The sequence below is a fragment of the Cebus imitator genome, unplaced genomic scaffold, assembly GCF_001604975.1.
Source record: "Cebus imitator isolate Cc_AM_T3 unplaced genomic scaffold, Cebus_imitator-1.0 Scaffold42, whole genome shotgun sequence".
Classification (NCBI taxonomy): Eukaryota; Metazoa; Chordata; class Mammalia; order Primates; family Cebidae; genus Cebus; species Cebus imitator.
The window spans coordinates 8,813,540-8,829,763 of NW_016107357.1; the positions used below are offsets into that span (position 1 = coordinate 8,813,540).

Here is a 16,224-nt window from a genome sequence, read left to right on the forward strand (position 1 = left end):
AAATTAGTAAGGAGGTTCCTCAAAATACTAAAAACTACCCTATGATCCGGCAATCCCACGGTTATGTGTATATTCAAAACATGAAATGAGTATATCTGTACTTCCACGTTTATTGTAGCATGATTTACAACAGTCAAGATACGGAATCACCCTAAGTGTCCATCAACAGATGAAGGGAATTTTAAACTGTGGTATATATGCAAAAATGGAATCTTATTCAGCCATAAAACATAATGAAATCCTGTTATTTGCAGCAACCTAGATGATACTGGAAGTCAATATGTTAAGTGAAATAAGCCAGGCACAGAAAAACAAACATCACACACTCTTATTTATACATGGAAGCTAAAAATGTGGCTCTCATGGAGGTAGAAATTATTAACAGAATGGTGGTTACCAGAGGCTGGGAAGGGAAAAGGGAGGGGAGGATGAAGAGAAGTTAGCTAAGAAGGAATAAGTTCTAGTATTCAACAGTATAGTAGGAAAAGTATAGTTAATAATTTATTGACTTTTTTTCTTTTGCTTTTACTTTTTTTTTAATTGACTATTTCCATATAGTTAGAAGAGAAAAATTTTCCCAACACAAAGAAAAGATAAATGTTTGGGGTAATGGGTATCCCAATTACCCTGATTTGATCATTATACATTGTATACATATACTCCCAAAATATGTATAACTAGTATATATCAATTTTTAAAAGATACCAAAAAAGTCCTCTTGACATAAAAACCCAGGACCCATACTATCTCCCTATAGTTGACAAATTTATTTTTCTTCATTCATTATGGATATAATATACATGGTTTCACCAGCCACATTTTACTCAAACAGTGTTTTTTGAATAGTTAATAGTTAATATTTTTGAATATAGTTTACATGATGTGTAATTTAAAAGGTTCAAAAGACACTGAAAAGTTTAACACCTGTGTTCCTCATTACCCATCTGCTTCCCAGAGGATCATCGTAATACTTTTTCTTTCTTTTTTTTTTTTAAAACAGAGTCTTGCTCTGTCACCCAGGCTGGAGTGCAATGGTGCAATCTTGGCTCACTGCAACCTCCGCCTCCCAGGTTCAAGCAATTCTCCTGCCTCAGCCTTCTGAGTAGCTGGAACTACAGGTGTGTACCACCACACCCGGCTAATTTTTCTATTTTTAGTAGAGACGGGGTTTCACCATATTGTCCAGGCTGTTCTTGTGCTTGACTTCATGATTTGCCTGCCTCAGCCTTCCAAAGTGCTGGGATTACAAGTGTGAGTCAACGTGCCCAGCCATTATACTTTTCTTATAGATCCTTCACTGATACCTTAGACATATACAATTTAAAAAATGCATATGTTCCCCTATTTTCCTCATATAGCTACAATATGCACTGTTGTGTATTTTGCTTTCTTTTCTTGGCACAGCATAGCAATCATTTCTATTACATAGAAAGCATCTTCTGTTTTTGTTTTATGTTAAATGGTTTCAGAGTTTTCTATTATATGGAATACCATTATATTATCATTTCTCTATTTATGGACTTTTAGGTTGTCGCCAATCTTCAGCTACTACAAACAACACTGCAATAAATGCCTTTGTACATGTAATTTCATCTGTGTGCATGTAGTTCTGTTATATATTCTTAGAAGTGCAACATCAAGGAATTTGTAAATTTTATGGATATCACCAAATTGTCCTCCACAGAAATTATATAAAATTAATCTATCACCAATAATACATATGAGTGACTATCTAACCATACCATTACTAACCCAACATATTAAAACCTTTATGAGCTCTGTCCATCTGATAATTAAAAACAATACCTCAACATACTTTGATTTTGCATTTCCCATTATGAGTAAAACGGAATTCTGTTTCACGTTTATAAGAGCCATTTCTTTTTCCTTTCCTATGGATTATCTGTTGTTGTTTTTAAAGAGACAGGGTCTCCCTTTGTTGCCCAGGCAGGAGTGCAATGGGGCAATCATAGCTCACTGCAGTCTCAAAGTCCTGGGTTCAAGCCATCCTCCCACCTCAGCCTATTGAGTAGCCAGGACCACAGGCATGTGTCATTCAACTGGCTATTTTTATTTTTATTTTATTTGCTTATATTTGAGGCAGGGTCTTATTCTGTTGCCCAGATTGGAGTGCAGTGGCATGATCATGGCCCACTGCAGCCTCAACATCCAGAGCTCAAATGATCCTCCCACCTCAGTGTCCCAAGTAGCTGGGACTACACGCACATGCCAGCATACCCAACTAATTTTTGAATTTTTTTTTTTTGTGGTAGAGATGGGGTCTCATCATGGTGCCCAGGATGGTCTTGAGCTCCTGAGCTCAAGTGATTCTCCTGCTTCAGCCCCCCAAAGTGCTGGGACTACAGGTGTGAGCCACCACACTCAGTCTGAATTATCTATTTATAATCATTTTTATTATGGGTTACTTGACAGTTTTTTATTGATAGGAGTTCTTTACATAATAGGAAATTAGCTCTCTGTGATAAGATGTGATAGATATTTCTGTCGCTGTCTCTCAACTCTGCTTATGGGCTTTTGTTTTTGGCCGTGTAAAATGTTCTTATTTTTGTATAGTTAAATTTATTAGTGTTTTCTTTTATGAGTTCTAGGTTTGAAGCCTGTTAGAAAGGTCTTTTCCAGGCCGGTTGTAGTGACTCATACATGTAATCTTAGCACTTTGGGAGGCGGAGGCGGGCAGATCACCTGAGGTCAGGAGTTTCAGACCAGCCTGGCCAACATGGAGAAATCCTGTCTCTACTAAAAATGCAAAAGTTAGCCTGGTATGGTGGCAGGCGCCTGTAGTCCCAGCTACTCTACTCAGGAGGCTGAGGCAGGAGAATCACTTGAGATTAGGGGGCAGAGGTTGCAGTGAGCCAGGATCAACACAGAGCACTGTACTCTAGCCTGAGCGACAAAAGAAGACTCCATCACAAAAAAAAAAAAAAAAAAAAGAGAGAGAAAGTCCTTTTCCAATTCAAGATTGTAAAACTCTCCCTTGTTTTTCTCTTGTTTTAATCTCATTTTAAAAAATATTTAAATCTTCAATCCTTTTCAAATATTTCCTAGTTGTAAGGCATGAAAACAACCTGTTTTTTCTATAGACTGCTAAACAGTAGTTCTCAATTTCCATTAAATAAATAATCCATTCTTTTCTTCACCATGTACTTGAGAAGCAATCATTGCAACTATTATACAAAATTCCCATAGTGACCGTATCTGGGTTTTCTCTTCTTTTTCATTCATTTTTCTGTTTATGTATCACTACCTCTCTGCTTTAATTATGGTCACTTTATAATCTATTTTGAAGTGCTCTTTAAAATGGAGTTTCTCTTCATTACTTTGCTTTTTCAGAATTTTCCTGCTTCATATCTCCCTTCTTAAATGTGAATTTTAGAATTAACTCATCTAATTAAAAAAAAAAAAAAAAAAAAGAGAGGCCAAATGTGGTGGCTCATGCTTGTAATCCCAGCACTTTGGGAGGCCAAGGTGGGTGGATCACCTGAGGTCAGGAGGTCAAGACCAGCCTGGCCAACATGGCAAAACCCCGTCTCTACTAAAAATACAAAAATTAGCTGGGCATGGTGGGAGGCACCTATAATCCCAGCTAGTTGGGAGGCTGAGACAGGAGAATCACTTGAACCCAGAAGGTGGAGGCTGCAGTGAGCTGAGATTATGCCACTGCACTCCAGCCCGGGCGACAAAGCAAGGCTGTCTCAACAACAATGACGACAGACCTGTTAACAGTTTTATTGGGACTGATTTCAACTTATAGACTAATTTAGGATGTTGAGTCTTCTTTTCCAAGATCCTGCATGTCTTTACATTTGTTCATATGTATCTTGCACATTTCCTGTTAAGTTCCTTACTGGTAGTTTATTTTTCTTTGTTTCTTCCTTTTTATCTTCCAACCGGATGAAGTTTCACCAACTGATTTTTAAAATTAAGATATTATTGTATAAATAATTTGTATTATACCTGGACTTCCTCAAAGAAAGGAAAACCACATACTTCATTGAAAAAATACTTCAACTATTAATTAACCTTGATGAATTAAAGGACTATAAGAGTGAATATGCTATGGTAAGAGAATAGGAGATAAATTAACAAGAGAAATATTATAATGACACTCAAACAAACTACAGAATTATGACAAAACAGTAAAATAATGAACAATATCCCACTCTGATGGACAATAATTAGAAATAGTTAATTAGAAATAATTTGCTCAAACATGCAAAATGATAGCAAAAAGCCCCAAGATAGCCTACTGTAATTACCAAAGGCCATAAATTATGAGTATGAAATACACTAAATAACATACCAAATTTTAATTATAACAAATATTAAAAACATCATCAGCAAGGTCATCTTTTAATACCAAAAAAAATTGGCAGTTTAATTAAAAATTATCCTTCTATTTCATCACCATCAAAAGAGATCATTAATCTAAATTCCATTTCTATTTGTCCAAGTCACTTTATATTTACAGACCTTCCTTGAACTTTCCCACCATTTAAAATGAAAAAGTCTTACACATACTTTTTACCAGGCAGAGAGACATAATGTGAGAACTAATGATCTAATTCTTCTTCTAACATATTTCCAATTTTCACTCAAAAGTAATATAAGGTTTTCCAATGTGTTACCAGGATAACAATGGAAAAGGAAAAAATCATTTCACACAAAGAGTAATTCTCAGAAAGTAATGTATTAGATAGATTAACTTGTTTTCTACTTTTATATAAAGTAAAATAGACACGTCTGGGAAGGCTCCTGAGGTGATAAAGGATTTCACAAAAGATAACCAAAATGTAAATGGAACTTTACAGCATCCTTAAATACTTTTTAGGACATTCTTAAATATTTTTTGGAATATTGAGGGACACAAGTAATGTAAAACAAAAAAAATTATGTTCAAAGCCTGTGATCCTAACAAAATAAAATTGTGCATTTAATTTAATATGCATAAGTATAAACAGCATCTACATTAAAGTTGGTTTACAGGATGTATTTAACACATAATCAATTATTCCGAAAAGTTATGTTTTGGTACTAGTCGTTTTAAAGATTAAAAAAATCAATGGAGTAATGATACTAATCACTATTATTTATTGATTTTATTTTTAAATTCTTTTTTAGAGGAAGGGTCTCACTGTGTTGCCCAGGCTGAAGTGCAGTGACTATTCACAGGTGTAATCACAGAATACTACAGCCTTACACTCCTGGCCTCAAGTGAATGCCCCATCTTAGCCTTCCAAGTAATTGGGATTATAAGTACATGCACTGCTCCTGGCTTGATTTCATTTTAAACAAAAACATTATTTTTACCTCCGTGGTTTTCCCATAAGCCGCCTGATTTTTCCCCATTCTACTCTTGTTAACTTTCTTGTTTTCAAATTAGGAAAAGATTCCTTCAGACATACACAGAAGTCATTATCACCTTCAAAAAGTGGTCTGTAAAACAGAAATAGTATTTTAATGGTTACATACAATGTGTTAATTTCTTAAAACACATAAAACAACAAAATGCTAAACTTTCACTTCTACCCCATACACACACACACACACACACACACACACACACACACACACACGAAATAAGCACAAATTCAAAGTGCTAAAATGAAATCCTTGGCATTTGTGAAACATCTAGTGTGGTGTGAAAGTTGCTCAGGAAATATTATTTGTGCTGTGATTCCAAGAGACACTGATTTTTGCTCAATCTCTTATACAGAGAGGCTATCCTGGCCCTGGCCTCATATCAGGTGAAGATAAACAAAGTTAGCTACAAATTATCTTTGTCCCAAAGGAATACCATCACCAAGGAGTCCTCTTTCAAATTAAACCAGTATTGGGACACTGGAGGACTCTAGAGGGCTAGATTAGCTCGGGGGATCCCAGAAGAACTCAGATCACACTGAGACATCAGGAAAGCTCTCTTATGCCTATGGACAAAAATAAAATAATTTTATTCATAAGTCTGCGAAACCAGGAACCAGTGTTGGCAATGATACATAAATGCCTTGGGCTCAAATACAAACATTCATTAGATTCACAAGCTCCAGAGTAGGCAACTGGTATGGAAAACAGAGAAGGGGAGTAAACATAAATATCCAGCAAAGCAAGCAGCAATGACTGCCATATGAGGAAGGATTATAAATAAGAATTTTTCTTCAGTAAATTCCACTGACGAATGATTGTATTTCAGCCAAATCTCATACTATGTTATACTTAAGCATATGTGTATACCTAACATGCGTACGTACCATATCCAAACTAGAAAGACTACCTTCCTAAAAATCTTAAGCCATTTTTTACCATTAATAATGGTTATTCTATGATATACCAGCACTTAACTTCTCAATTATAAAATGAATCTCATTCACTGCAAATAATGTTATTTTAAGGTATCTCTACTCCATAGTCTTTAACAATTATAACACCGAAATTATACTCCAATTAATTCTTCACAAAAATGTATACTTTTCTTCCCCAAAAATGATTAACAGGGAAGAAAACTGTGACAAACAGAATAGATCCAACTGGAAGGCAGAATAGAAAAATAAATTCAGGAAAAAATAAGATCAAAATAGACCTTTAGAAAATGTTGTAGCTTAAAACACTTGAAAAACTTAAATTTTGATTCAAGTAATATTCATGATATAAGCCATGATACATACTTATCTATATTTGAATAGAACCACTCGTATATACACCATTTATGTGCTTTGGGAAGCTTGAGCAGATTACGTAATCGAAAACCAATCTTCTGTGAAGCTTTCTTATCTGGTGTTGACATTGTTGCTGTAAATTTCTATACAATAAAAAAAAGATTAATTTATAGCTCCATTAAGTAAAAATGAACATTTACAATACTGAATAAATTTGCAAAAGGTAAATTATGTGTAAGTACTCAAAGAGATTCAACAATATTCAACATGGAATTTTTGTTGCTGTTTTAAACACTGAATGTTTCTTACAAAGTTAAAGCCTCAGTTTCATAACATATTCTGACAAGGAAAGTGAAATGTTTGTCCCTCCATGTTTGAACTGCAATACAATTCCAATTTTGGCATATAGGAGCAAGGGGTTTGTATGAAATATTCCTAGATTTCACAAGACAGTAAAGACCAGTAAGAAGAACTCTGCTATAAGAGATAGAGAGACAGGCTGGGCTCGGTGGCTCACGCCTGTAATATCTCAGGACTTTGGGAGGCTGAGGCAGGTGGATCACTTGAGTTCAGGAGATTGAGAACAGTCTGGCCAACATGGCAAAACCCCAACTCTACCAAAAATACAAAAATTAGCCAGGTGTGGTGGCATACAGCTGTAATCCCAGCTACTCGGAAGGCTGAGGCATGGGAATCGCTTGAATCTGGGAGGCAGAAGTTGCAGTGAGTCCAAGATCACACCACTTAACTTCAGCCTGGGTGACAGAGTAAGATCCTGCCACAAAAAAGAGAAAAAAAGAGATAGACGCACACACAGACACGTGCACGCGCGTGCATGAACACAGAGAGAGACAGAAATAAAACACTAGGTCCAGGTTTCATCACTGAATTCTGTAACAAGTAAGAGAACTTCAATGCTATTTAAATGTTTCAGATTACTGAAGGGAAAAAACCTTCCCAACTTTATTTTTTTAGACGGAGTCACACTGTGTCAACCAGGCTGAAGTGCAGTGGTGTGATCTGCAATCTCCACCTCCCAGGTTCAAGCAATTCTCTTGCCTCCTTGCCTCAGCCTCCCAAGTACCTGGGATTATAGGAATGTGCCACCAAATCTAGCTAATTTTTGTATTTTTAGTAGAGATGGGGTTTCACCATGTTGGCCAGGCTGGTCTCAAACTCCTGACCTCAAGTGATCTGCCCACTTCAGCCTTCTGAAGCGCTGGCATTACAGCCAGCATAACAGATAACATCTGCCAAAATATAATGAAAGAAAACTTCAGAAAATGTCACTCATGTGTATGGACTTTCAAAATCCCTTTTTTAAAAAAGAAACAGATAATCAACATCAGAATATCAAAAGAATACAACACAATCCAGTGGAATTCAAGAATCCAAGCATATGGATGGGCACAATGGCTCAGGCTTATGTAATCCCAGCACTTTGAGAATCCAAGTAGGGAAGACTGTTTGAGCCCAGGAGTTCAAGATCAGGCCGAGCAATGTAGTGAGATCTTGTCTCTACTAAAAATAAAAAAAATTAGTCAGGCATGGTGGCATGCGGCCTATAGTCCCAGCTACTCCAAGAAGTTCAGGCGCAGGTGGGAGAATCACGTGAGCCTGGGAAGTCACAGCTGCAGTGAGCTGTAATCACGTGCACCACTGCACACCAGCCTGGGCAAAGAGCAGGATCTTGTCTCAAAAAAAAGTAAGTATGATCCTGTAATAAGAAACTATTAATATAATATGCCATTATTAATAAATCAAAATAAGAAAAGTTCTATGATGTTAAAGGCATATGAACAATATCTATTAAAAAACATTCTTGTAGTGGCATGTGCCTGTAGTCTCAGCTACTCGGGAGGCTGAGACAGGAAGATCACTTGAGCCCAGGAGTTCAAGGCTGCAGTGAGCTATGATCGTACTCTGCACTCCAGCCTGGGTGACAAAGTGAGACCTTGTGTCTTAAAAAAAAAAAAAAAAAAAAAAAAAAATAAAAAAAAAAAAAAAAAAAAAAAAAAAAAAAAAATTATCAGAACAAAAATAGAAATGGAGGCACAACATACCAAAAATTAAATGATACAGTAGACATAGTGCTTGGAAAAAATTTTAATTTATAAACTTCAATTTTAAGTCTAACCTATATTCTAAAAGAAAAATATCAAATTAATAATCCATCCTTCTACCTTAAAAAACTAGAAAAAGAGCAGAGTAAACACAAAGCAAGCAGAAAAAAAAGGAATTTAGAAGAATAATAAATAAGATAAAATGTAGAAAAAAATAAGTGAATCAAAAAATTCTTTGAAAAGAATAACAAAATTGAAAAGCCTTTAGCTACACTGATCAAGAAAACAAATGGATACTTTTTTAACCTAATAAAAATTTCTCCCCACTCCAGCCCAAAAACCAGTATCGGTATTAAAAGACAATGAGAATGACAAAGGTTCCAACTGCTACCACTAACTTAGTATGACAAAGATTTCAATTACCACCACTATTTCATAACACTGTTTGGAAGAAGTTGGCCAATCAGGTAAGAAAAATAAAATTTATTTCATTACTTTTTTCAAGACCAGCCTGGCCAACATGGCGAGATGGAGTTTCACCATGTTGGCCAGGCTGGTCTTGAAAGAAAGAAGATCAAACTATCATTTCCTGGTAGGTGAAAACACAAGAAAATCAACTGTAACCATTAAAAACAGTAAGAAAATTTAATGAAATGGGTAAATATAAAGTTGATATACAAAAATCAAGATTTTAAAAAATCACTATCTTTTCTATATGTAAATAATAACTGGTTAGGCCATAAAAGAGAATATCCTATTTATAATAGCAAAAAAAAAAAAAAAAGACATAAAAAAATGAAATAACTACATTGTGGGGGAGCCAACAAAGTAAAAAAAAAAAAAATTAAATAACTAGGAATATACTTAAGAAACATAAGATTGACATGGAAAAAAATGTTTAAGTCTACTGTAGAATACTAAGAACTTGAGTAAGTGGAACTACAATCGGTTCTTAGGTAATCTCAATGTTGCCTATATGTCATTTCCCACAAATTAATTTATATTAGTGCAATCCCAGTCAAAATGCCAACAGGATATTTTTTCCTGGTCAATTCTAAAGTCGACATGGAAAAATAAATGCATAAGAATATTTAGGAAAAAGAAAGAATATGCATTAATGTCTTACCAGGCATGAAAACACACTATAAAATCATGTTAAAACAATTTTGTGTGTGTGTGTTTTGGTTTTGTTTGTTCTTTTGAGATAGGGTCTCTGTCACTTAGGCTGAAGTGCAGTGGTGCAAACATTGCTCACTGCAGCCTCTACTTCCTGGGCTCAAGCCATCCACCCACCTGAACCTCCCAAGTAGCTGGGACCGCAGGCATGTGCCACTACACCGAGCTAATTTATGTATTTTTTAATGGAGACAAGTTCTCACTATGTTGCCCAGGTTGGTCCTGAGCTCCTGGGCTCAAGCGATCTTCCTATCTCAACCACCTAAAGAGCTAAGAGTACAGGTGTGAGCTGCCATGCCCAGCCAAAATGATATGATACTAGCACATACAGAGATATGCTAGACAAAGAGATAGAAAGCCTAGAAGTAAACCAAATACATATACAAATTTAGGTTTGATAAAGGCAGCATTTTAAATCAATGTATAAAAAGATGGATTACCCAATAAATGTTACTAGGATAACTAAGTAGCCCTCTGGAACAAAGAAAAAAAAACAACTAGGTTGCAATCTTACCTCATCCCTTACTCCAAAATAAATTCCAGATGTACTGAAGATTTAAACCAAAAAAATGAAATAAGTAATATGAGAGAATTCTAAAACTATAAATTTTAGTGTAGAAAAGATCTTTCTGAGCATGACAAACTCAAGAAGTCATTTAAAAGGTAAGAAAGTTATATTTGACCCTTAAAATCGTTTAAAATCCTATGTCGAAAAATACAAAGTCAAAAAACAATCTATAAACTCTAAACAAAGAAACAAAAAAAGGCCATTATAAACCTCCAAAGGCCAACATTTTTAATATATATAAAATTCTTATAAACTAGGAACAAAATGACCCACAATCCAATAGAAAAATAGGAGAAAGACATAAACAGTTTACAGAAAAGAAATCATGTTTAAATATATGAAAAGTATCTCAACTTTGCTCTTGGATAAAATGCCAACTAAAACAAGTGAGAGGCTATTTCTATATATCAGATTAGCAAAAATCTGGATGCTTGGTTCTGTGCTGAATTGGAAGCATTTGGAAAACAGGGACTCTAACATATTGGTAGTAGGAAATATAAACCAGTACAATTTCTTTTTTTAATTTTTTTAAGTTTAAAAATTTTTTTATTTTACTTTTTCTTGAGATAGAGTCTTCACTCTGTCACCCAGGCTGGAGTACAGTGGCGCAATCTCAGTTCCCTGAAACCTCCGCCTCCCAGGTTCAAGCGATTCTTCGGCCTCAGCAGTCCTGAGTAGCTGGCACTACAGGCATGTGCCACCATGAGCAGCTAATTTTTTTTTTTTTTTTTGTATTATTAGTAGAGATGGTGTTTCACCATATTGGTCAGGCTGGTCTCAAACTTCTGACCTCGTGATCTACCCGCCTCAGCTTCCCAAAGTGCTGGGAATACAGGTGTGAGCCACCGCACCCGGCCATTTTTAAATTTTTTTAATACAGCCTCTTGCTCTGTCACCCAGGCTGGAGTGCAGTGGTGTGATCAAGGCTCATTGCAGCTTTTGCCTCCCAGGTTCAAGCTATTCTCATGCCTTAGCCTCCTGAGTAGCTGGGACTACCGGTGCCTGCCACCACACCTGGCTAATTTTTCCATTTTTAGTAGAGACGGGGTTTCGCCATGTTGGCTAGGCTGGTCTTGAATTCCTGACTTCAGGTGATCCAACTGCCTCAGCCTCCCAAAGTGCTGGGATTACAGGCATGAGCCAGCGTGTCCTGCCCCATTGCAATTTATTTGGAGAATATTTGGTACTGATTTAAAAACTTTAAATGTGCATATTCTATGAACCAGCAATTCCACATCTTAGGCATCTGTCCTAGAAAAACACTTGCAAATTTATATAAACATGCTCAGAATGTTCACTGCAGCATTAGTTGTAAAAGTAAAAACTTACAATTTAAATGCTCCCAAATGGGAGAATTTATAAATAATGATATAAAATTCAATATTATTCAACAGTAAAAAGAAATGAAACATTGAATCCTTCCTATCTATCTATCTATCTATCTATATCAATCAACATGGCCCTTCTTATTCACATTTAAATATTTTATTCAATCTAAAAAGATAGTGAAGGATCAATTCATATATCTAACAATATGAAGACTCAAGTTCATGAAAAAATTACGGAATGACACATGGCACAATACCATGAAAACATTACAAATGTAATTTTTAGTACACATTTAGAAAAAGAAAAAACATATATACATTAAACAATATTATTTTCTACGAATACATTAAAAGTATATTTAAAAGGTCTCAAAAGGATAATCTCAAAATAATAATCAAACTAATTATTATTGTGGTTATTACTCTATGAGGAAAGTACATATTGGGATGGTGAGTTAGGGTCAAAATTTCAAAATTTTTTTATTATAAACTTTATATTTTGGAAAAATTGTAGATTTACAGGCAAGTTGCAAAGATAGTACATATTCCCATATGCCCTTCACCTAGCTTTCCCTACCATTAATATCTTAACAATAACTATGGTATTTGCCAAAACTGGTGCAATACTATCAATTAAACAACAGACTTTATTTGGATTTCACCAGTTTTTCACTAACATCCTTTTTCTGTTCCAGAAACCAATTCAGGATATCACACTGCATTTAGAAAAATAACTGTTTTTCTTTGTTTTCCCTCAGTGACCATTCTCAGGAGGAAAAAAAAAAAATTTTAATGTTAAAAGAAAAATTTTATAAGTGAGGAGATATTTAGCATAAATAACCAAATAACTATAAAATACTCTTATCACAAAAAGTGTTATTTCTTGCTACTACATTATTATTTCTTGAGATACAGTCTTGCTCTGTTGCCCAGGCTGGAGTGCAATGGTGGGATTTCAGCTCACTGCAACCTCCCCACCCCAGTTCAAGCTATTCTCCTGCCTCAGCCTCCTGAGAGTAGCTAGGAGTACAGGTGAGCAACACCATGCCCGGCTAATTTTTGTATTATTAGTAGAGAGGAGGTTTCACCATAATGGCCAGGCTGGTCTTGAACTCCTGACCTCATGATCTACCCGCCTTGGCCTCCCAAAGTGCTGGGATTACAGGTGTGAGCCACCACATCCAGCCTCTACTACATTATTGACCCAGATTCTTAAATAGGGTATTGGCAGCTCATTGAATATAAAACTATATTAAAGACTCCTCTGCTGGGTATGGGAAAATAGATTCAAATTGTTAGAGGGAATCTTTTATTGATTGATTGAGACAGGGTCTCACTCTGTCACCCAGGTTGGAGTGTAGTGACACAATTTTGGCTCACTGAAACCTCTACCTCTCAGATTCAAGCAATTCTCCTGTCTCAGCTTCCTGAGTAGCAGGGACTACAGCATGTGCCACCACATCCAGCTAATTCTTGTATTTTTGGTAGAGTTGGGGTTTCACCATGTTGGCCAGGTTGGTCTGGAACTCCTGAGCTCAAGTCAGCCACTTGCCTTACCCTCCCTAAGTGCTAGGATTATAGATATGCGCCACTGCACCAGACCAGAAATATAAATTATTAAAACTGACAGAGTCTCTGTTCTGTTGCCCAGGCTGTAATGCAGTGGCCTGATCACAGCTCACTATAGTCTCGATCTCCTGGGCTCAAGTGATCCTCCCAGTTTAGCCTCCCAAATAGCTGGTACCACAGGTGCGCATCGCCATGCCTGGCTAAATAGATTTAAAAAAATTTTGTAGAGACAGGATCTCACTTTGTTGCCCAAGCTCATCTCAAACTCCTGTGCTCAAGCAATCCTCCCACCTTGACCTCCCAAAATGAGCCACTGTGCCCAGCCAAATTGAAAGCTTTAAACAGATGATTTGTATATGTAAAGTATATCTCAACAAAGCTGTTTTTTTTTTCTTTTTAAAGTAGGACTCTGGAGACAGGCTGCCTGTTAGTAGCCTTTAGTTCCTAGCTTTGACGTCTTGAGCAAGATACTTATCTGTGTCTGTTTTCTCATCTACAAAATGGGAAATAATGTAACAGTAATCTATCTCATAGGAGTTGATGAAGATTAATCAAAGTAATATATATGAAGTGTTTAGAACAGGACTCAACACATAATAAATACTCAATGAAAGTTCGTTTTTGTAATTTTTCAGCTCTGGGTGATGTTCTTTAAATAAACATACAGACAAAATCCAACAGATTTAGAAGACATGACTAGGAGGGTAAGGGAACAAGCCATGTCAGGTAAATGAAGATGGAAAGAACTAGAGATGCTACAACTGGTAAAGAGAAAACTCAGAGGATATAAAAACTTTTCTCATATTTCAGGAAGTCTCATATCATGTTTATCCTACATTATATTTGGTCTGAATTGCTCAGAATTCTCTGTATGGCTAAAAAGGACTCTGTAAAATAGTCCCAGAAGAAGTGATGTGCCCAGGAAGGCAGTGGATAGAGTTGGGACAGGACAGTGTCACAGTCATAAAGATCAGTTTTCTGTATGTTTGTGAATCATCTAGATTATCCTAGTAACATAGCTCTTCCAAAGTCTAGCTAACAAAATTGTTATTTAACTATTTCTTATATTCATTCAACCTTGTATTCAACAGCTAACTTGGCCAAGAAATACACATTGCATTTTGGTTTCAACAAGATCAAATTACTATTATCCTTTAATTTAATTAATTTATTTTTTGAGACAGAGTCTTGTTCTGTCACCCATGCTAAAGTGCACAGCCGTGATCCTAGCTCACTGCAACCTCTCCCTCCCAGGTTCAAGTGAGTAGCTGGGATTACAGGTGTATGCCGCCACGTCCAACTAATTTTTGTATTTACTATAGAAACAGCATTTTGCCATGTTGGCCAGACTGGTCTCAAACTCTTGACATCAAGTGATCTGCCTGCCTTGGCCTCCCAAAGTGCTGGGATTACAAGATCAAATTTTTAGATGCTCATGTGCACTTGTCTTTGACAACTTTTTTTTAAACTTCAAGATACATTTCTGTTCATTCTACAGAACATGAACATATTTTCCTGTTTAAAATTATCATAAGGCATGTAAGAGTTTTTATTGGTAGATTGCTGGTCATGCTTTTAGTTTATTTAATGCTAAATCCTTGAGTCGGGTGTGGTGGCTCATGCCTGTAATTCCAGCACTTTGGGAGGCTGAGGCAAGTGGAACACTTGAGGTCAGGAGTTCAAGACCAAGTTGGCCAACATGGCAAAACCCTGTCTCTACTAAAAACACAAAAATTAGCCAGGTGTGGTAGTGCATGCCTATAGTCCCAGCTACTCAGGAGGCTGAGGGACAAGAATCGCTTCAGTCTGGGAGGCGGAGGTTGCAGTGAGCCGAGATCATGTCATTGCGGTGCAGGGCGGGGGGGGAAATCTGGCCAGATGTAGTGGCTCACGCCCCCCAGCACTTTGGGAGGCCAAGGTGGGCAGATGACCTGAGGTCGGGAGTTAGAGACCAGCCTGCCAGCCTGACCAACATGGAAAAACCCTGTCTCTGCTAAAAATACAAAATTACCTGAGCATAGTGGCACATGCCTGTAATCCCAGCTACTCGGGAGGCTGAGGCAGGAAAATCACTTGAACCTGGGAGGCGGAGACTGCAGTGAGCTGAGGGTGCACTATTGCACTCCAGCCTGGGCAATAAGAGTGAAACTCCATCTCAAAAAGAAAAAAAAAACACAACCTTGAGAAAATTACCTCTATCATCCATTATATTAGAAAATCTTGTTTTATAAGACTTTGAAAAATAATGAAAGAGAAGTAGAGAATGATTATATCAGAAGAGAAAAATTACATTACCCTTAAAGTTAGCATTTTCCTATCCAATTTTCATTCCTTTGATTTTTACAGGTCCACTACTTGTTTGTTTGTTTTTTTTGAGACAGTCTTGCTCTGTCACGCAGGCTGGAGTACAGTGCCATGATCTTGGCTCACTGCAACCTTCACCTCCTGGGTTCAAACGATTCTCATGCCTCAGCCTCCCAAGTAGCTGAAATTACAGGCATGTACCACCATGCCCAGATAGTTTTTTTTGTATTTTTAGTAGAGACAGGGCTTTGTACCATGTTGGCCGGGCTGGTCTTGAACTCCTGGCCTCAAGTGATGCACCCACAGTGGCTTCTCAAAGTGCTGAGATTATAGGCATAAGCCAATGTGCCCAGCCCCCTGTGAGTTTTTAAATGTCAAAAATAAATTAGGAGATAAGATTTCATGCTAAATATTTTCCTCTCAGCTGGGCTAGGTGGCTCCCACCTGTAATCCCAGTACTTTGGGAGGCTGTGGTGGGCAGACCACTTGAGCTCAGGAGTTCAAGACCAGCCTGGTCAACATGGTGAAACACCGTACCTACTAAA

General features: G+C 36.8%; 1 protein-coding gene across 1 annotated transcript in view; it reads right to left on the reverse strand.

Annotated features, from left to right (window-relative positions):
• Positions 1 to 16,224, reverse strand: part of LIN9 (lin-9 DREAM MuvB core complex component) — a 77,233-nt gene that overhangs the window by 47,789 nt on the left and 13,220 nt on the right. The window contains exons 5-6 of the mRNA XM_037737810.1: positions 6,681 to 6,814; positions 5,329 to 5,454 (exon numbers count right to left, since the gene is read on the reverse strand). Of these exons, the coding sequence (XP_037593738.1) occupies positions 5,329 to 5,454; positions 6,681 to 6,814 (260 nt within the window). The remainder of the gene's footprint in view (positions 1 to 5,328; positions 5,455 to 6,680; positions 6,815 to 16,224) is intronic.